The 22,305-nt window shown below is 39.6% G+C and overlaps 1 protein-coding gene across 10 annotated transcripts in view; it reads left to right on the top strand.

Annotated features, from left to right (window-relative positions):
- PEX5L (peroxisomal biogenesis factor 5 like) overlaps positions 1 to 22,305 on the top strand; it is a 212,528-nt gene that overhangs the window by 154,106 nt on the left and 36,117 nt on the right. For all 10 annotated transcript variants that reach the window (XM_041002626.1, XM_041002620.1, XM_041002623.1 and 7 more), the window contains one exon: positions 14,501 to 14,596. In XM_041002626.1, the coding sequence (XP_040858560.1) occupies positions 14,501 to 14,596 (96 nt within the window). The remainder of the gene's footprint in view (positions 1 to 14,500; positions 14,597 to 22,305) is intronic.

A 22,305-nucleotide genomic window follows, 5' to 3' on the forward strand; every position in this document is an offset into this window, starting at 1 on the left:
TGGGACTTGGCACAGGTGGGTTGTTCTACATGGAACTGTGGGGCAGAGGAACAGCTGGGGTCCCTGGTTACCATAGAAACCCACAGTGCATTTATCTTATTATTCCGACCACTGCTTCTCTCCTGCTGGCTATCTGATTCCACCCTACCACACTGTCCTTCCCTACCGCACACCCCCAGCATGTCTTACTTTGAGAAAACACAAAGTACTCTGGAACATCTCCATGAAACTCCTTGTCTTCCAAAACACAGTTTAAAAAGTGCTATGAGATTTCTCTGTCAAGATGTATCTTAGTGAGTATTTTTATAGGGTTATCAATTATTTGCAAGGAATTTATCATTTAATGCAATTGTGCATTAAAAACTGTTGAGTTTGTATCTAGATTTGTCTTAACTGTGGAAATTCACAGTCATCTAGTTTTAATTCCAGCTTGTGGTCAAATCAGAAAAAGATTTGAATTGGAGATTTAACACAACTGAAAGTTCCATGAAGCAGCAAGAAAACAGACTGGTTAATTTGCAATAAAAGACAAAAAGATGTATTTGCTCTTTGAGTTACTGGTGCATAAACTCATTATGTAATACAAGATTATGGTGAAGGTGGTATAAAAATTCAATTTTCAAAACACTCACCAAGTATTCAGATAAACTACTTCAGCTCTTCAACACTTGTTGCCTGCCCCCGTTGCCACTCAGATGGGTCCAGAAAATTTCATTGAAATGTTTTGTTATTCTCTCTCAAGTCAATACACATTACCCTAGCCAGTGTCTCAACCAATGAAGAGCTACTTGCAAGCTCTATTGAACAGAGGGGAGGCGAGGGAAAGTGGAGCAGGGGGAAGGGAGAACCCAGCGCCAACTAAACTGGATCAAAAACCAATTAAAAACAGTACTTCCGAACCAAAAGGACAAGGCAAGATTAAAACATAGGATGAATTCTTAAGCCTTCTCATTTTTACTTGTTAGAATACAGATACACATAGAGTCTTTCATGTAGGATTTTGAAGAGACAGTTCAGTAGCAGGAGATCTCAATGAATTATATAATCTCTCAATCTCTCTCTCTTTTTGGGGGAGGGGGAATCTCCCATGTGCTGATTTATTTCTTAAATGCCACAGCAGCCAGGGGTGGGCCAGTCCAAAACCAGGAGCCAGAACTCCATCTGGATCTTCAACATGAATGGCAGAGGCCAAGTACTTGGACTATTTTCCATCTTCCATTGCCTTGAATCATATAATCTCTATGTTTAAGGAAAAGCTTTCTTGCCACATGCAGACTATGTAATTAATATTTCCTGAACTGAAATGTTTAAGCAAAGCATACAGTCTGGAAAATTAGAATCTGAAGAATGGAAGGAAAACGCAGAAAGCAATAATGTAAAATTAGCTTTTTCCATAAGTAGGTTAAGATAGTGATTGGTGGAAACAAAAGCACTTCGTTTCTGCTGGGGAATGATGGTTGACGTTTCCTTTTCAAGTGTGGACACTGGAAGGATTGCTCCAAGGTAGCTCTTGCAAACTAAGTTTGATTTCACCAGAAGCCTCTCCAGGCTTAGTCACCAGGCTCACCACATGCTTAGTCACGATTATATAATCTGCTGCTTTTGCTGAGTTTGGCACAGCCAAGACTTCCTTTCACGTACTCATGATTCCAAGCCACAACAATTGAAAGCTTTGCTCAAATCAGAAAAGATTCAACTTTATTTGCATATATGTCTTGCTTTTTTTACGATTTATTCATTTTTACTGGAAAGGCGGATATACAGAGAGGAGGAGAGACAGAGAGGAAGATCTTCCTTCCAGAGGTTCACTCCCCAAGCAACCACAACAGCTGGGTCTGAGCCAATCCGAAGCCAGGAGCCAGAAGCCTTTTCCAGGTCTCCCACTTGGGAATAGGGTCCCAAAGATTTGGGCCGTTCTTGACTGCTTTCCCAGGCCACAAGCAGGGGGCTGGATGGGAAGCAGGACTGCCAGGATTAGAACCGGTGCCCAATGGGATCCCGGGTGTGCAAGGCAAAGACTAACCACTATGCTATTGCACTGGGCCCACATATATGTCTTCTATACTGCTCAGTGAGTGCTATAAACAGAAGTGCATATAATTAGTTCTCTATTACATACTTTATGTGTGTGACATGAGATTTCTTACATATTATTTAAAATTATTCACCACCACCTTGGAAGTTAATAATATCTCATATCATGGGAGAAAGTGCATCCTACTGAGCAGAAGCAACATCCCCAAGCTGATGCTGCTACAAGCAGAAGCCAAGAATCCAGTCACACCTACACCTTCAGAAGCCCTAGTTCTTGACCTCACAGCAGCTCTCATCAACTATACCATACCTGTCCACCTGAGATAATTCACAAACTAGTTCCCTTCTTGTGACAAACCATGCTATTACTTCCATGAATACTGTCAAAATGTCAGGTAATTTCAGGGAACAGATGCTGCTTTCTTCCAGAAACTTTGTAAATCAAATTGTGATCATTATCTAATTTGAAGCTATACACAGTTTTGGACATAACTCTCCCAAATTCATTCACCATCCCTTACTTTTAGAAGTGCTGATGACTTCTATTGCATTTCCCAAAAAAAGAGATTTTATATATGCAATACACAAAGTCAGTGCAAAGGCAGTAACAAAGAAAGATGAATTAAACTATTAGCATCAAAATTGCAATGCCTAATAGACATGAGATAGCACTGTAAATATAAATATTAGCTGTCATGCTTGCTGGAAAACAGAAACTACATTAAGATCCTTTTCCTTTCTGGGCCACAGACATAGTTAGGTGTCAGGACAGAAGGAAGCAAAGACAGAGAGAAAGAGCAAAGAAATGCAGTGAGGACAGAAATTTGAACATGGTATGTCCTCAGCAAATATTTGAGTTGAAAAAAATAAAGGAATGCTCACCAGAAGGGGAAATAACAATATTTATCAAATTTAGCAGTTTGAAGTAACAGCTGATGATTACATAAAGGGCAGGAAATTTTTTTTAAATTCTTCTTAGCAAATTTTAAGCCAGTTTTTGCTAGTAGATTTTAGTTACAAATACCTTTTTACCTTGATGTCTATGACACAACGTTTTGTACTTGGATGAAGACAAGGATCCTCTATTGATACACCTTATATAAAGCTCTGGGTATTTGCTTCTTATATTTTTTAATTTGTTTGTTTTTGATAACACTTCATATGATGCAGTTCCTTAGGCTCAGGGATTTCCTCTTCCACTCTGCTCCTCTCCGCTCCCTCCACCGTTTCCTTCTATATTATAAAAATAGTATAGTCCTTCTACAACAGTCACAAGTCCATCATCCTTAAGTGTCTTTTGACTGATTAAGGAAAAAAAAATCTGACAGTAGAATGCTGACGTTCTATCGTTGTCTATAGCTAAAGTATCTTAACACACTTGAATGATGGAGTTATAAATGTTGTTGAAAGACTTCACTGTCATAATATACAGAAAAACAGTGGGGGGCGGCGAGGGGAGGGTGGAAGGGGAAATCCCAAAACCTAAGGAACTATATCATATGAAATGAAAATTGAAAAAAAAAAATCTGAGCATGTCATTAGATAAATGTTTAAATATATAAATTATCTGATCCATCAACTGAGAAACCAAAATACTCTAAACTCAGACTTTTTAATTTACTTTTTAATTTACTTTTTAATTTAAACTCAGACCTTTTTTAATTTACTTATGTTAAATGCACAGATTTGCATTTCTCACAAGATTTAGGAGCATCGTGATACTTACCCCTTTATCCTCTTTTTCCTGTGGCCCTCACTCACCCTCCTCCTTCCTTATTTTTTTTTTAATTTTTACAGTGGTCAATTTTAATTTCGCTTTGCTATCATAGGCTTAACACTCCATTGGGTGGATTTCAACAAATAGCAAGTAGTTTTAAAAAAAAAACTATTCCTCAAGAGTAAAGGTACAGGCTGTAAACAATAATGAAATCTCAAGATGCCAATTTCACGCAGATAGATTACTTTTTTTTATTCTGTGTATCAGTTACCACAGATCAGAAAAAACATGTGAATTTTGTCTTTTGGGGACTGACTTTTTAAACTCTGCATAATGGTTTTCAGTTGCATCCATTTTGTTAAATACAAGAGATTTCTTAATGAATTGCTAGTCAACCCTCAGTGTCACACCAACTATAATAATAACGGTAATTCTCTCCATGGTTGGGATGGAAAGAATTGCAGGCTCCATGGTCTGACCATGTTGTGTATGTGTCAGAGCTGGGCCTTCTCAGGGACTCACACGGAGCAGTGGACAGCATATCCAGATGCACATGGAGGATATTGCAGTATATGGGAGTCTTCAGAGAATACCTGGTACCATGGCAGAGGATAGAGAACAGAACAAATTGATCAACCACTCCAACCAAGCATTGTCAGTGAATATCTGGGCAGAGGGAGACTCTAATGTGGATCACAGCAGCCAGTGGATTCTGGAGAGATTGCATAGTGATTGGCGGGATTGTCGGCAGTCTAGGACTGTTGAACGATGAAAACCTCTTGAGAACTTCATGGCTTTGTAAATTTCTATTTTTCTTCCTGTTGTTGATTTCGTATTATGGCTTTTCATTAAGGGGATGTATGGTAACTGTGTAATGGAGACTGTCGTATCCAGATGTAAGGATACAATGCAGTATGCATCTCGACTTCCAGATCAAAGATGGACTCCCAATGAAACTAGTAACTATGTCTTCACAATAGGATGCTGGACTGTCTGCCATTGTCCATGCCTGCAGTGATGGGCATGGGACTGTTTATGAGGCACTATACCGTAGTGATGATATGGGGGAACTCAGTTGAGGGGAGGGGGCTTGGGGAGGAGGCAAGGGAAATCCCAAGGCCTATGGAGCTGTATCATAAAATAATAATAATAATAATGAAAGAGCGGGAATAGTAATAATAATAACAGTAGAGTAGTTTTTAGCCTTGGACCATCTCAGTGCAGTTACTGTTCTCTCACCTGAGATCTGCTAGCTGTTTTATTTTCCTTTTCTACAGTTAAGCAACTTCCTTTTCCACTGTATTTCTTTTTGAAAGAACACTGGCCTTTTTAATGTGTTTTAGTGGAAACTCTCCAGCAATAATGTAAAGGCAATTGGATAAGAAGCTGTGAATGACTGCCTCAGTCAGTGGTTCGCTAACAGAGCTACGCAGGACAATCACAGCCATAAATATAGTAATTTTCAAATCACAATTTGGATCACAATCGTAATCTTGGATAAAAGATTAGAGCACAATATCCTTCTGAAAAAGTTATTAAAGTCTTTCTTCTTTCCTATCCTCTAGTGCTTATCATACTGAACAATCAACAGCTGGGGAAGCAGTTTTTTTCTTCGGAGAATGTAATACTCCAAAAACCAATTTATTCAAATCAATTAAAGTGCCACTTTTAAAGTCGAGGTATTTCCAGAAGCTTGCTAGAGCTGGGGAGGTTTTTTTTTTTTTTGAAATCGTATAAGAAAGAAATGCTCTTCTTGGAGTGCATGTGTGAACTGTAGCGTTTTGCCTAGCTGCACAAAATGCTGATATCCAGCCCACTGGCTCTCTGTGTGGTCCCTCATGGGGCAGTTACAGGATTACTTAGGAACCTGTCAGAAATACAGCTTCTCGCTGAAAACCCCTGCAGAAGGCGTCAGCAGTCTTCATGTTAGCAAACCCAACTGGGCGACTCTCATGCTCACTCACATTAGAATTACTGGTACAGATAATATGCTGTCAAAACATACTATGAGTGTGATTGTTCACATACATAAAGCTATTCGTTTTATATTAATTTTTAGTTAGTTTTAGCAAACTCAATGCAATTTATAGATAAAATCCTAAGGATGTAATAAAACTCCCTTCCTCCCTCATACGCACCCGTTTCTTCACCCTTTCTCTCTTTTTTTTTTTTTGCAGTTTTTGAGATAATATATTTAAATTTATGTTATAATAATGAAGTACTGGTACTTCACTGAATAACAGGTTTAAAAAGTAAAAATCAAGAGTCCCAGAGTAGTGGCGTAACAAGCTGATCATCTGTCTGGGTGTCATTTGTCTTCCAGTTGCTCTACTTCCAGTCCAGCTCCCTGCTAATAGTCTCAGATCTAAACTTCAGATCTTTGACCCATCTTGAGTTAATTTTTATATGATTAGAGGTATGATTACAATTTTATTCTTCCACGTAAATACATCCAGTGTGCCATGTGATTCTCTAACCTGCTCCATTTGTCTATATATCTGTCTTTACGCCAGCAGCATGCTATTTTAGTTACCATACCTTTATAGTGTGTTTTGAAATCAGGTATTGTGATGCCTCCAGCTTTATTGATTTGGGTTTCTTTGGCTATCCCAAGTCTTGTGAATTCTGTATGAATTTTAGGATTGCTTTTAGTAATTCTGCAGTGAATCCAATTGGTATTTTGATAGGCATTGCATTTCATCTACAGGTTGCTTTAGGTAGTATAAACAAGTTAATGAAATTAATTCTTCCAGGCCATGATCAAGGAACATGTTTAAATTTTTTATGTCCTTGATGATTTTTTTCCTGAGTGTATGATAATTTTCATTGTAGAGATATTTCACTGCTTTGATCAAATTCATTCCTTAATTATTCCTCAGCTTTTTTTTTTTGCTACTGTGAATGTGATTTCCTTCTTGATTTATCACTACCATTAAAAAAAAAAACTGAGTTTTGGTATTTTTTTTGTAACTTGCAACTTTACTAAATTAATTTATCAATTGTAACAGCTTTTTGTCTCTAAGTGCTTAGGTTTTTCTGAGTAATGCAATCCTTGAAATGCGTAATTTTTTACTTCTTTTCTGATATTGATGCCCTTCATCTTTTCTCCTTCTTAATTACTCTAGATTTGAGGGGGAAATCTTTTTAACTTTTCTCCAGTATGATATTGGTCATTTGTGATATATATAGAAATGTTCCTTCTATACCTAGTTTGTGGAGGAATGGGTGTTGAATCTCATCGAATGCTTTCTCTGCATCTATTATGATAGCCATGCTGTTTTTGGCCATTCTATTGAAGTGATTTATGATGTTTATGGATTTGCAAATGTTGAGCCACCCTTGCATTCCTGGGTTCATGCCCAGATTGTATGATAGAAGCAGGATGCAGGGGATCTGTCCCTTGATCCACGTGTTGCCTTGGCTCTGTGATGCCAGTAGGTCCAGTACAGGAGCTCCCTAAGTGGACTTCCACTGCCACATTTGGTGCTCTGTACAGATCAGGGAAGGGAGGAGAACAGCCACTGCTTCCCTGTTTCAAGACCAACACATTCCTGAGCTGAAATGAAAGTCAGTGGGTGACTGCAGAATTCACTCTCAGATAAAACCGCCAGCAGCGCCTACTCGTCTTGGTAAGATGGCAGCTCACAACTGCAACCATGTCTCTGTCTTCTCTCCTCTTGTTCCACAGAGTCTTTGCTTACTTTTTCCTTGTCTGTTTTACTGCTTCACCAAAAATTTCCATCAGTTGGACCCCTGGAAACATAATCCTTCCTCTGTTCTTTTCGTATTTCAGTGCAGCTCAAGTTAGTGTGTCTGTACCCTATTCAGCCATCTTGGATTCTCATCCCATTACGCCTGTTTAAGTATTTAATAATATCAACAGTTTACACATTTTCTTGTTATTATAGTTTTTGTAAATAATGAAATTAGGTGCCAAAAGTTATATATATCCTGGATAAAAGATCAACTGATATTATATAACCTATGCTTCATTTTCAATTCTCAACGAGCACATGGAGGCACATTGCAAAAACGCGAACAAGTTTCCAATATTTTTAAAGATTTATTTATTTTTATTTGAAAGGCAGCATTAGAGAGGGACAAAGATCTTCCTTGCAGTTTCTCACTCCCCAAATGACTGCAAGAGCCAGAGCCAGGCTGGTCCAAAGTCAGGAGCTTTTTGCACATCCTCCATGTGGGCTCAGGGTCCCAAGGATGTGGACCACCTTTTGCTGCTTTTCCAGCACATTAGCAGGCAACTGGATTGGAAGTGCACAGCCAGAACTTAAACAAGCACCCATGTTTGAGGCTAGCACTGGTGGTGGAGGCTTGGCCTGCTACACCATGGTATGAGTCCCAGTGTCCAAATTTGCAGTTGTGTACTAATCTCAGTGTGAAAATTGTTTCTGTTTACAATCAGTATTTATGTTTTATAGCATTTATCTTATGCTTCTTAGAGCGAATGAACAGTTTCAAAATGTGAGATAGATAACACTTTTCTTGATAATAACCTAAGAAGGTCTTTCTAGCAATGCAAAAATAGCATTTCCCTAAATAGTAACTGTACTGTCAAAATAAAATTGCATTTGCACCGTAAGATTCTGTTTGCACTTGGTTTTGTTACGTGGTACAGAGGAAAGGAATTATAAGCCTAGACCCCCAAGTGAGAGTTTCTGCTTCTTTCTCTTGATATATGGTTCCCTTTGCACTCTGTGATTCATAATCCTGTGGGGTCTTGAAACTTTGATTAAGGGAAGAAGCCAGTGACAGTAATGGAGCTCTGTTAGGTCAAGCTTTGTAAGAAAGGCAGATGATATTGCACTGGCGAGACCTGCCTGTTAATAAAAGGAAGTGCCTTGGGCCAAAGCTGCTTTAGTGCTTTCTCTTTTTCTAAGGCCATCCTTGGATCATTCATGACATAATATAAATGCACAACAGTTAATTTCTTTTGTATTGCTTTTTTATTGTCAGGTGGAAATTGTATATATTTATCACGCACAATATGATGTTTTGAAATATGTATACTTTGCCTGTGGAATGGCTCAGTCAGGCCAGCTAACATGTGTAGAGTCTCACGTATATCTGTGTGGTGTGAACAATTAAAATCTACACTGAGTCACTTTCAGGAAGAAATATCCTACACTGTTATTAACTATAGACATCACGTCATCCAGTAGCCCTCTTGGACTTATCCTTCTTTTCCAGATGAAATTTGATGACATTTCTCCATCCTACCTATTTACTCCTTGTAACCACCACTCTACTTTGCTTCTCTGAGTTCAGTTTTGTTAGATTCCATATATGTATAAAATCATGAAGTATTTGTTTCTGGACTATTTAATTTACCATAATATCCCTCAGATTCATTCATATTATCAGAAGTGACAGAACATTCTTAATTTTCATGTACTTATTTATTTCAAGAGCAGATACACAGAGAGACAGACAGTAATTTCCCATCTTGTAGTTCACTGCCTCAGTGCCCTCAACAATCAAAGATAAGCAGAGCTCAGAACACAGTCTGGGTCTCTCACATGCTGGACCCTGCCAAGTACTTGAGCCAGCACCTGCTTCTCCTGGAGTGTACATTAGCAGGAAGCTAGAATTGCTGGCAGGACCAGGACTTGAGCACAGACACATGGACATGTATACAGATACCAACAACAGCCTAACCTCTAGACCAAGTGCCCACCGGGAATTCCCTGCTCTGTTAAGGTTGACTGGTATTTCGTTGTGTGCTTAAACCACATTGTCCCTATCATTTCTTGTGCTGCGGTGGTTTCATTTTTGGTGGTTCCATATCGTGGCTATTGTAAAGAATGCCTCAGTGAACATGGAAGTGCAGGTACGTCTCTCACACATTGATTTTATATCATGTGGATACATACCTAGTAATGGGATTATTACCTCATATGTTATTCCTCCACAATGACCACATTAATTTCAATTCCTTCCAAGAGTTCCCCGTTTTCCACATCTTCACGAGCACGTACCTTTTATCTTTTTTGATAATAGCCATTCTGACAGATGTGAGGTTTTACCTCACTGCGTTTTAATTTGTATTTCACTGGCATTTAGTTATATTAAACCTATTTTTCATGTAAATGCTGATCATTTGTATGTCTTCTTTTAAGAAATGAATTTTCAGGTCATTGGTTTTCTGGCTAAATTATCTATATATTTAGGGTATGAATCCTTATCAAATGTCTAATTTGCAAATGTTCTCTTTTAATCTCTAGGTTGTCTTTTCACTCTGTTGATTATACTTTTGTATTACAGAAACTGTTTAGTTTGATGTAATTCCGTTTGTCTAATATTGCTTTTGTTGCTTGTGTTTTTGATAGTAAGAATCTCAAAACAGTATTATTTCTTTCAATGCATGAGCATGAGGCATATTTGTATTTCCCTGTATCTAATTTTCCACAAAGTTTATTTCCTACCATATGTCCACATATTTTCTGTCGTTAATGAAAGAACTAATAAGAAAACAAAAGAGTTGCTAACAAAAGCAAAGCACTGAGGCATAGAGCTACTTAGAGGTAGATGGGAGAGAAAATGAGTTTTGCAAGTTAGAAAAAGATGGGCCTTGGTCCATAAAACAAGGGGCTAGCATTGTGTCCTAGGGAGTTTATCTGCCACGTCTAACACCAACAAACCACATGGTTTGCTCATGTTCTGGCTGCTTCACTCCTGATCCAGCTCTCTGCTAATGGCTTGGTAAAAGCAGCAGAATATGGCACAGATGTTTGAGTCACTGCCGTCCATGTGGGCAACACAGATGAAGCTCTTGGTTCCTAGTTTTGGCTTGGCATAGCACTAACCGCTCACTGTGCCGCCTGGGGAGTGAGCCAGTAAATAGAATATTTCTCTTTCTGTCTTTCCCTCTCCAAGTCTGACTTTCAAAATAAATGAATAAATCTAAAAAGAAAAGATTATATTACCTTTGTAATTAACTTCTCTGCCAGTGTATATTGTCCTGAAAACATAGCAATGTGAAAGATTGTAAATAATCTACATTTTAGCATTTCTTTATATGTCCTAATCAGAATTTTTTGAGCTCTTTCTGAAAATTCAGAAGTATGGCAAAAAATCTCAGAAAATAAGGAGTATGTGGGGAGAAACACTCCGTTATAATTCCTTGGTAGGAGGGTACTAGCAGTGAACCTCTGTTTATGGGATACTGCCCAAAAATAAAAGAATCACCACAAGGTAATATTAGTGATTTTATGTTATGACAGGAAACAAAGCAGCAGCTGCAGCCACCCTTTTCCCCACTTGAGCAGAGGCATCTTATATTGGCCATGACTTTCTATAGTCAGTTTTTTTCAAATGAACTTAACAAAGAGAAAAGTTTCATTTAGCCAACCATTTTGGATATTCAAGTCCCAGATTGGATGGCCCCTTTGGTTTTATCTCTGATGAAGATGGAGCAAGGATGAAGGGCGAGCCAAGGAACAGAGTCAGCTGGATCAACTCAAGCCTTCATAACAAACTCACTTGCAAAAGCAATTTCCCAAGACCATGCTGTCAGCGATCCAAGAGTCTTCTTCCAGAACCCCTGCCTAAATACTATTCTGCTATATAAGCTTCTACCCTCTTAGTGTTTGTGACTCAGGATTTATATGTCTGAACAAGTACAGGCACCAAATCTAGTTCAGATCATTGCACTTTGTTTTCTTTTTGTCTTGGGTGATTAAATGAGGACCCAAATGAGCCACCTTTGCCAGGTTTTCTCCAGCTGCACCACATTCACTCTCCCCAACAGGGGAGAATCGTGTGTTTTAAAAAGTTTGTCATTGCCAGGAACAAAATTGATTGTGTCATGTGTAGATATTAGACACCAAAATAACCACAATTCACAGTCTGCATCAAAGATAGATGTAAGGAGAGCTAGCAGTTTCCAAATACTCGTTATGAATTACCTAACCAAGCCCGTTTTAAGCTAGAATACCCTTATGTTTTCTTCATGTATTAGTGAACGAATCTCAGATACTATGCAATTTCAAAAAACAATTTAGCCACATTCCGAGCATTGCGTTTTTTATAGATGTATATCTAAAGACATATAGAACCATTTATAAAATATGCTTCTCATAATTTTCTCATTATTTATAGCAACCCAGTGACATCTCTCCATTGCATTCAGTAAAAATCTATTCAGTGTTGTTCAATTAAATTTAATGTAATTTCATCTAATTCAGGCAGATTCTGAATTAATTATTTACTTTGAAACTAAATGGTATTCCTGGCTTTAAAAAATTTTTAATTTCTTGACTTGATTCAGGCTACTTAAAATTTCTTTTACTTCTGCAATGAATATGAATCTGCTACCACAAGCTGGAGCACAAAAAGAAATGCTATTTTTTATTAACTTGCACTAAATCTGGTTCTAAGGCCCTCCTTGCTAGGATGGTGTAACAGCCATTCCCACTTACACTTTCTTTAATTTTATTTATTTGAAAGGTAGAGAGGCAGAGACAGATAAAGACAGAGGAGATCTCCTATCTTCTGATTCAGTTCCCAAATACCATCAGCAACTAAAAGTATGCCAGGCTAAAGCCAGGAGCATAGAATTCAATCTGAGTCATTCACAAGGATGTCAGAAACTCAGTCTGCTGCTCCCAGGGTACATTTGATCAAGAAACTGAAATTGGAAGCAAAGCAAATACTGTAACCCAAATGCCCAGCCACTCCAGGTCCATGGAGAAAAAAAAGTAAATTACAGTCTCCTCAGTCTCCTAAGCTCCCCCTTAGCCTCCAGAATTGGCCTGAAAACTGAGAAAACTTTCTGGGGATCAGAGAGAGAAAAACACCTTGAATTCATTCACCTGTTTAAGGATAACATAAGTGTTTACTCTACATGGAGCACCCACTGCCTGCATGAGGTGCCAGGGATTCTGCAGTTTTCACAACAGGGAGAAGAAAACAGAAATTAATGATGGAATGGAGTAAATCTTTCAAGTTCATGAAACAAGAGACAACCAATAACTCGTGCTTAGGATGAGAAGTGCCCGTCGTAATTATTTCACTATTTGTTATCAACCCATACCTCTTCGAGCTTGTTGAGTGACTCCTTGCTATGCATGGACCACCACTACCTGTTCTGCCAGGAGAGTTTCGCTCTGCTGCACATCCTCTGCATCAACAGACCCTCCATGAGAGATAATGGAGTGGGGGTGAAGCGCATGGCTGCAAACCACTTTGTCCTTTCACTCATGGACTGATTTTGGAAGTTTTTTTAAGCTCTCTGTGCCTTTGTCATCATGAAAAGGGAGTAGATGATAATGCCCAGCTCATTGGGTCATGAAAAAGAAAAAACTAGTCACAGTATCTAAGATCTGGCCCTTAGTGAGCTTAGACCCTGCTGTTGTGTTTGGAGAACTGCAGTGGTAGAGGATGGGCAGAAAGCAGCTGACCTGGTAGATGCTAAGTGCAATGCTAAGGCCGAGTTTTGCTATAAAACAGTGATTTTCAAGCATGGCTGCTCGTCAGCATTACCAAGGAGTGTGGCAAACATCTTAATGTCCCCACTCCTCCTGCAAAGATGCTTACGGAGTGTGTTGGGGCACGGTCTGGGTCTGTTCAAGCCCACAAAATCCAGAGTGATCATCCCTGCTGTGGCACATGCTAACACCCCCAAGGCTAAGATGTCACCCACTCACCCCATCTCTGCATGGCTCTTCACTAAAAAGAGATGGGCATGTAGTTCACAAGCTTCTGTCTTGCTCCTCAAGGCCTCACTGTGGGGAAACTCACTCCTCATTGGACATTGTGATAGATGGGACGGTATGAAAGTCACCAGACAGAATCCTTATGGGTTCCACTGCACAGTGAGAGAAAAACCACAGAAAACAATTAAAACCTAAAAGGAGTTTGTGTGAACAAGCTACAGTGCATCCCTGGTGGGCAGTCCTAGGGGAAAGAATGAGATTGAGTTCCAAATACTAGCCGCTCAAACTTTTAATGAGTGGAGAAAAGCTGCAGCATGGCATAGCACATACATTGCAAAAGTATTTTACAACACATTACGATTTTCTAACAAAATGTAAATATATAGGTAGGGAAACAGATCTGGGTAAACCTCTTAACTTTTCATGATTTTTAAAGATATTGGTTTTAGTGAAATTAAGAATTAATAACTTTTCCTTTACAACTGATTATCCAGGGGAGCTCTTCTTGAAATATTTGCATTTAGCTAAATTGTGTATCACATTGCCTGTCAGCTCTTGTCAGAAATTACCTACTCTGAGTAATTCATTATGAAAGTAGGTAGCCTGAGAAATGAGACCAAAGAAAGGGAAAGCCAAGAAATTTCTTCATGGGAATCTGCCCAGGGCATAAGCAGAAGGGCCTGGGGGCCACCCTCCCTCTCCAGCAGCTTTCATTTTTGCCTGAGGCTGTTCTCCTGATCAGCTGAAGGCTCACAATTTCTACAACAAACCTTCCCATCCTGCCTGCATGTTAGAATCGTCTGGAGAGCTTCCTGAAATATCGATTCCTGGAACTCACATCCTTCAAGTGGGATCTTTAGGATCTGAGAGCTCCTGCTGGAACAGCCTCACAAGCACGCACACGCGAAATCCTAAATCATCCCAATTTGGGCAACACCACGTCTGCCATGAGATCCAAACTGGCATCAATGACAGTTGCTTCTTGAACTTTAGGGAATTGAGATGAGAAAAATGAAAAATACTTGTGTTTTAGTTTGCCATTCTAATAATACAACGTTGTGTGTTTGCTTCACTTCAGGCTCGACTGACAAAAGAACATCGCTGGGGAAGTGCACTACTCTCTCGAAACCACTCCCTAGAAGAGGAATTTGAAAGAGCAAAAGCAGCAGTGGAGGTAATTTTTTTATTTTACAAAATGAGGTTTGCTTAATGCTTCTAAGAGTATTCAAAAACTCAAACTTCAGCATGATGCATATAAAATGAGCCCTACTTAATAGATATGAAATAACCATGATTGTCAGAATGAGAATTTTTGATTTCCCACCATGGATCACAACTGGATGTCACCTGTCTATTCTATTCTGTGATACATTACAATGATTGTCTGGAGTTGGTTCACAAAGCCTAGATTCTGTAACAAATTGGTGCCGTGGATTTGCTATGCCCCATGAGGCCCAGATTCATGCCTGCCATTTTTATCTTTTAGCATGAGGTGACACATAGATGGTGCTGCTGCCCTTGGGATATTAGCATGCTTTCTTATCTAGATAAGACTAGGAGTGTGGCTCAAATATTCCAGCAAATGGCTAGTCCATCATGACTTGAACCATAATTTATTGATTAAAAAAATGTCACAAACTTTGCTGGTAATTCAAATAAAATACTGATTTCACCAATGATTTTCATATTTTACCTTTTAAAGAAAGAGAGGAAGGAAGGAAGAGCAGCCAGGAGAAAAGGAAGGAAAGCTAAACAAATGAACACTAAGCAGCTTTTGATGTTTGTTTCTTCCCCATCTGCTTCCTGGCTGCAATGGAGGAGCACAGCACAGCTGCCATCACCTCACTCATCAGAGCTTGTTAGATTGCTATCTGAGAGCACAGCTTTCCTCCCAGCTCAAGTGTGCACTTGTTGGAAACTTCATGTCTACTGCTGATGCAAAATCTTGAAAATTGAAAACACTCTTGGAATATGGTTCATTTACCTAGCTATCTTACCCCTAGGGTTTATATGAAATAATTATACTATGGGTGGTCTTTCAACAACTCAATGCTTGAAGTGCAATCAAAGCATATTCATGTTTGCAATTTAAAATTAAAAGGATTCTTCCTTTCCAAGGAAAGAATTCTGGTTATATTTTCATAATCATTCAAAAATTCAGTAGGAGAACACTTATTCCACCACAATAAAATCCATTCCAAATTTTTCTTTTATTTTTAACCTTTTTTAATTAAAAAATTAAACTAATGAATATTTAGTACTCTTCAGCATGATCCACTAGATTTAGATGAGACCAGCTGAGTTCAATCAAAATTTTCAAATGCATGGAGCTGCAGTTCAATTTATTTTAAATGTAGATTTTTCAGACTTAAAAGCTAATTTAAATGTATCTTTTGAACTCCTGTTGTGTGTAGCATATTGAATAGTACTAAAAAGATTATTTAGAAACATAGAATCTTGGGTCAGGAGGGCCTAATAAATTAGAGTTTATTTGACCCTGTTGGTAATAAGAAAGATAATGGATTCACACTCAAAATACTGATTTGCAAAGTAACAGATCAAAGGGGGGGGTGGGTAAAGCTACATCTCTAACAAGATACAAGAAATACTTTCATCTTAATTTTGGTAGAATCCTTATTAGTTTATCTCTGCCAGGCATATGAAAACAAACCAAAAAAAATCATTTTAAACACTTATAACTTTATTACCCCATTTTTTACTTAAACGAATTCAATTGGGGCAACTCCTTCTTTTCAGGAAAATATATTCAGAATATGAATAATATTAATTATCCAAACACTCTGCTTTATTGTGAAGAAATCGACCTCCCAGTAACTGTCTGCTTTTCCCAATTTTGGTTTTGTCTTCTGGAGCAAAGCAGAATCGTACGCGATGCCTTCCATACATGACGCCTACCTCATTCCCACAAAGTCTTCTTGCACCTGAATAAGGTTAATCCAGTTTTTCTCTAATAGCTACACGACAACATTCTTCTCATTAACCAAGTTTGACCCCTGGGCTCCACATCTATCTTATTCTTTCTAGTCACAAAGTCCTAGGAGGCTAGAAGTTATTTGCGGTAGCAATTCACTTAACAAATATTCTTGGCTGCCTGGAGAACCTTGGCTGCTAAATTGGATACTGGAGGCAAAGAAATGAGCCAGCCATAATTAGCTATCAGACACTAGAAGAAACCAAAGGACCAACTTGAACAAATTACCTGTTTACTTTGATTTCATGTTATTTATAAGATGAAGGGCTTGGATTATTAATACATTAAAACACTGTGAGTTCATGATTTCAACTGAAAAGAATAGTTAGTACAAAACTCCCAACAAATCAGAAATCCGTAAGATTGCTTAGAGGAGTCCTGCTACTGAGAAGGCTTCCTAAAGAAGAATGAGAGATGATGCCTCCCAGAATAGGTGAACAGGTGTAAAAAAAACAAAACTAAGTTACAGAAGAGGTAAAATACTCACACTGCGCTCATGGTAACTCATGCCCACAAAGATTCACACATATGTGCATTGTTTCCTTTCCAAAACTGCAGAAAAGAAAACATAACAATATGCATCAAAGAGTTTTAGAAATAGACATTCCCATTGACTCAGCCACTTCTTAGAATTTATCCTAGAAAAGCAGTATGAACATTTGCAAGTTTTTTTTCTGTAGAATTTTGTTGAAATAGTTGAAAAATGAAAAAAAATCATAAGTGTTCCATAGTAGGGAATTTTTTTTTTTAGATTTTTTTTTCTTTATTGGAAAGGCGGATATACAGAGAGGAGAGGCAGAGAGGAAGATCTTCCGATGATTCACTCCCCAAGTGAGTGCAACGGCCGATACTATGCCGATCCGAAGCCAGGAGCCTCTTCCAGGTCTCCCACGTGGGTGCAGGGTCCCAAAGCTTTGGGCCGTCCTCCACTGCTTTCCCGGGCCACAGGCAGGGAGCTGGAAGGGAAGCAGGGCAGCCGGGATAGAACTGGCGCCCACATGGGATCCCGGGCATGCAAGGCAAGGACCTTAACCACTGTGCCACAGCGCCGGGCCCCATAGTAGGGAATTTTTAAGGTGTATTTATTTGTTCATTTATTTATTTATTTATTTATTTGAAAGGTAAGAGCAAGAGAGAGGGTAAGACAAAAGAGAGGAAGACATTCCATCGCCTGGTTTAGTTTCCAAATGTCCACACAGCCAGAGGGTCACACCAAAGAGGGTGTCACAGACTCTCTTTGGGTCTCCCATGTGGGCGGCAGAATCCAATTACTTGTGCTGTCCACCTTTTGCTTCTCAGGTCATTTGCAGGAAGCTGAATTAAAAGTTCAAAGAAGCTGGGTTTAAGCTGGCATGTGATCTGAGACGCGGAAATCTCAAGTGGCACTTGAACCTATTACAACATCTTATGCTCTTACAGAAGCAGGCTGTGTATCCTTGAAAGTGATGTTTGAGATTATGTAAAGATGCTTTATGATAAGTTGGAATAAGCACATATGTACTTGCAGCTTTACAATACAATCCCAGCTATGTAGAGGGTCCTGTTAGAGTGGGTGTGATTTGCCAGGCACTAAGTCAGAAGCATCACACGGACTGCTTCGTGTAATACTCATAGAAGTTCTACAAGGCAGGTGCTCTTGCTAGCCCCATTTTACAGGTAAGAGAGCTGAAGCTTAAAGAGGCTATAGGTTCTTTGTGAGATTTTATAAATAATTAAGTAGGTTGAAAAATTAAGTAGCTTAACCTAGTAAGTTGCAAAGGCATGACTTTTAGACTCCAGAGCCTGTATTCTGAAGTACTATGCTATAGAAGCATAAAAATAGCCCATTCACACTCCTGTGACAAAATGTTAGTCTAGGTAACTTATAAACCATAGGAATCTATTCTCTCACAGTTGTGGAGGTTAGGATGACCAAGATCAGAATGCCAGCAGGTTTTGTGTCTCGCAATGTAGTAGATGTTGCCTTTTGCCTTTTCCTCACGTGCTGGGAGAGCAGAATGGGTTTACAAGCTCCTTCAGGCCCCTTTTATACAGGCACTGTCCCTGCTCACAAGGGCTCCACCCTCATAATCTGATCACTTCATAAAGAAAATTTGGTGCCAGCTCAATACCTTCACCTCGGAAGTTAGGCTTCAACACATAAACCTTGGGAAAAACCCCTGCTCAGGCCATAACAGCATTTATGACCAAATTACATCAGCAATATTTACTTTGATATATTTTTTCTTCTTTTGGCCTATTTTTCAAATGTTCTGTCATAAAAACATGTTTTGTTGGTAATCGGGGAAACTGTGCCATTAAGGTGGGATATAATTTTCTTAAAGGATTACAGATGTCTTAGTATTTATTTCAAAACACAAAAGGCACTGCACATGGCCTTTGGCAGAGGTAGGTCTAAACAGCAGCAAGATCCAGATGCAAACCATTCCTGGAGAAAGTGGAATTTTTTATCTCCACCTTGTATGTTTGCATCACCTAATTCCACTGCCTCCAGTGTTCTTTCTGTGTCGGGTTCCATCCCACTTTTGCTTTTGGTTCTGTCTCATCACTGAGCACCTGGTCACCTCCTCATCCCTGACTCTTGCTGAGGCCAATGTGTACCCCTCTGCCAGTTTTGATTTTCCTCTTTGGTGAGCACTCTTACTACAGACCTTTCATTGCACTTCCCCTCTTGTTGAGATTTTAGTTGGTGCCAACACTTCAAAAAACTTTTTTTGACCAAACATACAGTTGCTAACACATTACCTGTAGCTTAGTTTTTCATCACTGGATCACTTCTTATTTGTTGTTTATTTGCCTCATTTCTCTTTAAAATGTAGCCTCCCGGAGAGTGGTATCCAGATAAATAGTTGCTGATTGAATGGATGGGTAGATGATCATCACTTGCTTTGGATAACATTTCTTTCCATCTCTCTCTTTTTGTACATAGAATACCGTATAACCTTATACAAATAGCTTCATCTTCTCAGCTGGGCTCCCGTGTAGAAATACACTTAAGAATGCAGATAGCACCACCCATCTAGCCACGAAGTCACATGTTACAAACTTGGTTTGCTAGAATGGAATAATACCTGACAATTTGCAATTCTTCTGATTTTTTTTTTTTTGAGCTGGGATGTCCCAAAATGCAGTATCTGTTACTGAGGAAAATGTGATTTAAAACTGAGTTCCTATTTATTCCCTATAGTAAATGACCTTGGAATCTATATATATATGCAGACTGGCATTGCTCACCCCACACTGAGCTGCTGGGTCTAAGGAACCTATACAAGTGAGGAGTTTTGCTGAAAAAAATCACTGTAAATTCATCCCTGCCCAAAGATCTGTAGTTTTAGAACAAAGAACTAGATATACCAAGGTCTTAAAGAAACGCACCTTCCCAGGACATAAGGGAGAGGAACTTCCTCTGTGTTTCCTGCTAGTTTTTCTTCAGAACCGACAGCCCGAATGCACTGACAGCTATGGTGAATGCCCAGGAAGGATGCAAGGGAAGCCCAGAATGAGAAGCATGGAAGGAGCCGAAAGGCCAAGGAGCCTCCTGAGCTCAAAAGGCCTCAGGGTGCCTCCCAGGAAGTGCAATCCCTCAGGAGCACCACGGTGCTTCCACCCAGGGACTCAGCACATGTACCACGACAAACCAAAAATACTTCCCTCCTCACCCTGGCACTCAGGGGAAAAGGAAACGTTTAGCTGGTCAGTCTAGATGTTTCAGCCTTTAGACTACACTGATTTAACAGCAAATACAACAGATACAGGATTAAATTCTGCTGGATACCAGCAATACAATAAAGAAGGAGGAGGAGAAGCTGCGGCTAAACCAGGACCATCTCTTTCCTTAAGGCAGAATTAAAATGAAGAATTGAAGACAGGGGTGAGTGGCACAATGCAGTGGATTATACATTGGGTTCAAGTGCTAGCTATTCCACTTCCAGTCCAGCTTTCTGCTCTGTATAGCCTGGGAGGCAGCAGGTGATGGCTCAAATGCGTGGGCCCCTGCCACCTATAAGGGAGACCTTTGGCCATACCCAGCTGTGATTGTTATAGGCATTGGGAAGTGAACCAGAACTGGTAAATGGGAGCTCGCTCTAGCTCTCACTCTTTCTCTCCCCCTTCCTCCCATCACTCTGCACTTCAATTAAATTAATTTTTTTTAATTATTAATACAAAGTCACAGATACAGACTGGATCGCTCAAGCTTATCCCATGGTATAATTGTTATGGTCCATGCCCTTGTCTTTCACACCACAGTGTAAGACAGGTGGAACCATGGCTCATCCTCCTTAATATTCCCAGCAAGATCAGAGAGGCTGATATAGAGAGGAGCCCCACAGCTTGTTGCCAGAAAAATAAATGAACAACTTATTCCTGTAATGCAATCTATCTCAGCATCTCCTAGTGGGTGTTTAAGATGCACTACTGGAAGATGAATTTTTGCCCCTAAAATCAAAGTCTCATTCCCTTTAGTTCCCATACTTGTTAATAAGCCTTTGTTATGCATTTTTAGGAATGCTTCTACAGCTCCACTTTTACCCTGAGCAAGTATTTTGATGAGCAAAGTTTTAATAAAATAATGAAATGAGTGAGTAAGAATGCAGATGAATGGACAAGGGAAGGTATAGTTGTCAGAGGTGAGAGCAGAAAGGCTAACGGCAAGTGCTTTAGGCTGACTCTGCAACTGACTCCAGGGCCATGCACTCCTGCTAATCCTAGTTCCCTTCCCTTGGAGCTTTACTTGTGGTGTCACTTGTGCTGATTTAAATAGCCACAGATTGATCTGCCCAGCAAAATGTGGGCTTCGATCTCCCTCCTCCTGAGTGTGGGCTGGTTTGGTGACTCACTTCTAATAAACAGCACGAAGTGGAAGTTATGGCCGGCGACTTTAAAGAACAGGTCAGCAAGGGTCCTCTGTCTTTCTCCCTGCATAGCCTGAGTCATTCCTTTTGGGAGAAACCCAAATTGCTGGGTCATGAAGGTGCGAAGCCGCTTACATGGGAGAAGCTAGACCTTCTACCAGCAGCCAGAGCTGCACCTAGCCACCTGTCCACACCGCATGAGTGAACTGCCTTGTGAGTGCAATCTGCAGATGCCTGAAGTTGCTGTCAGCTGCTTAACTACACCCTTGTGAGAGACTGAGCCAGCCATCATCCAGCTAAACTGCTCCCAGATTTCTGAAAGTCATACAGTGTGTGAGATATGTCTGCTGCTCTAATTGCTAAGTCGTGATGTAATGTGTTAAGCAGCAACAGGTAACCTGGACATTTTACTCCCAGTCCCTATCCTCACTTGGCTCCACTGCCATCTTCCCATCTCTATCCCCAACACATTGCAAACAGCTAAAGTGGGAAGATGATGACTCCTGTCGCACAGAACCGTTGGAATCATTGCTTCTCAATGGGAATTTTCCAGCTCCCTGCCCCAGTTTTAACTGGTCCTCAACTTGTTCTTTCTTTTTTGTGACAGTTCATGTCCCTTTGAAACATTCATCCCTCACACCAAAATATCTGGCCAGGGACTTCTTTTTTCTTCTGTAGAGTCCCTAGACCTCTCTTTATGATAGCTGCGTTCAAAGCCACTTTCTAACTTTCTGTTTTTCCAAGTTCACAGCACGTGAGAACTCCTGTCTGTATATTTTGTGCTAACAGCCCAGCAGAGCATCAGGCCAAAACAGTCACCTTTATTATAACTTTTTAATTAGAAGATGCCATATTTAAAAGAACACCACAACCAAGCCATGTTCCAGCAATGTAAATAAGCAGATGCTTGCCATGTGCAAATTTTGCTTCGTTTTGAAGTTATTTCTTGTGTATATACTATGTATCTGTTAGGCACCTAAGTGCTTGAACAAAGTTGGAAACTATTCCAGAACTGCTTTTTTTTAAATACAGGATTGC

This window comes from Ochotona curzoniae, unplaced genomic scaffold, assembly GCF_017591425.1.
Source record: "Ochotona curzoniae isolate NIBS_2020 unplaced genomic scaffold, NIBS_Ocur_1.0 scaffold_2587, whole genome shotgun sequence".
Classification (NCBI taxonomy): Eukaryota; Metazoa; Chordata; class Mammalia; order Lagomorpha; family Ochotonidae; genus Ochotona; species Ochotona curzoniae.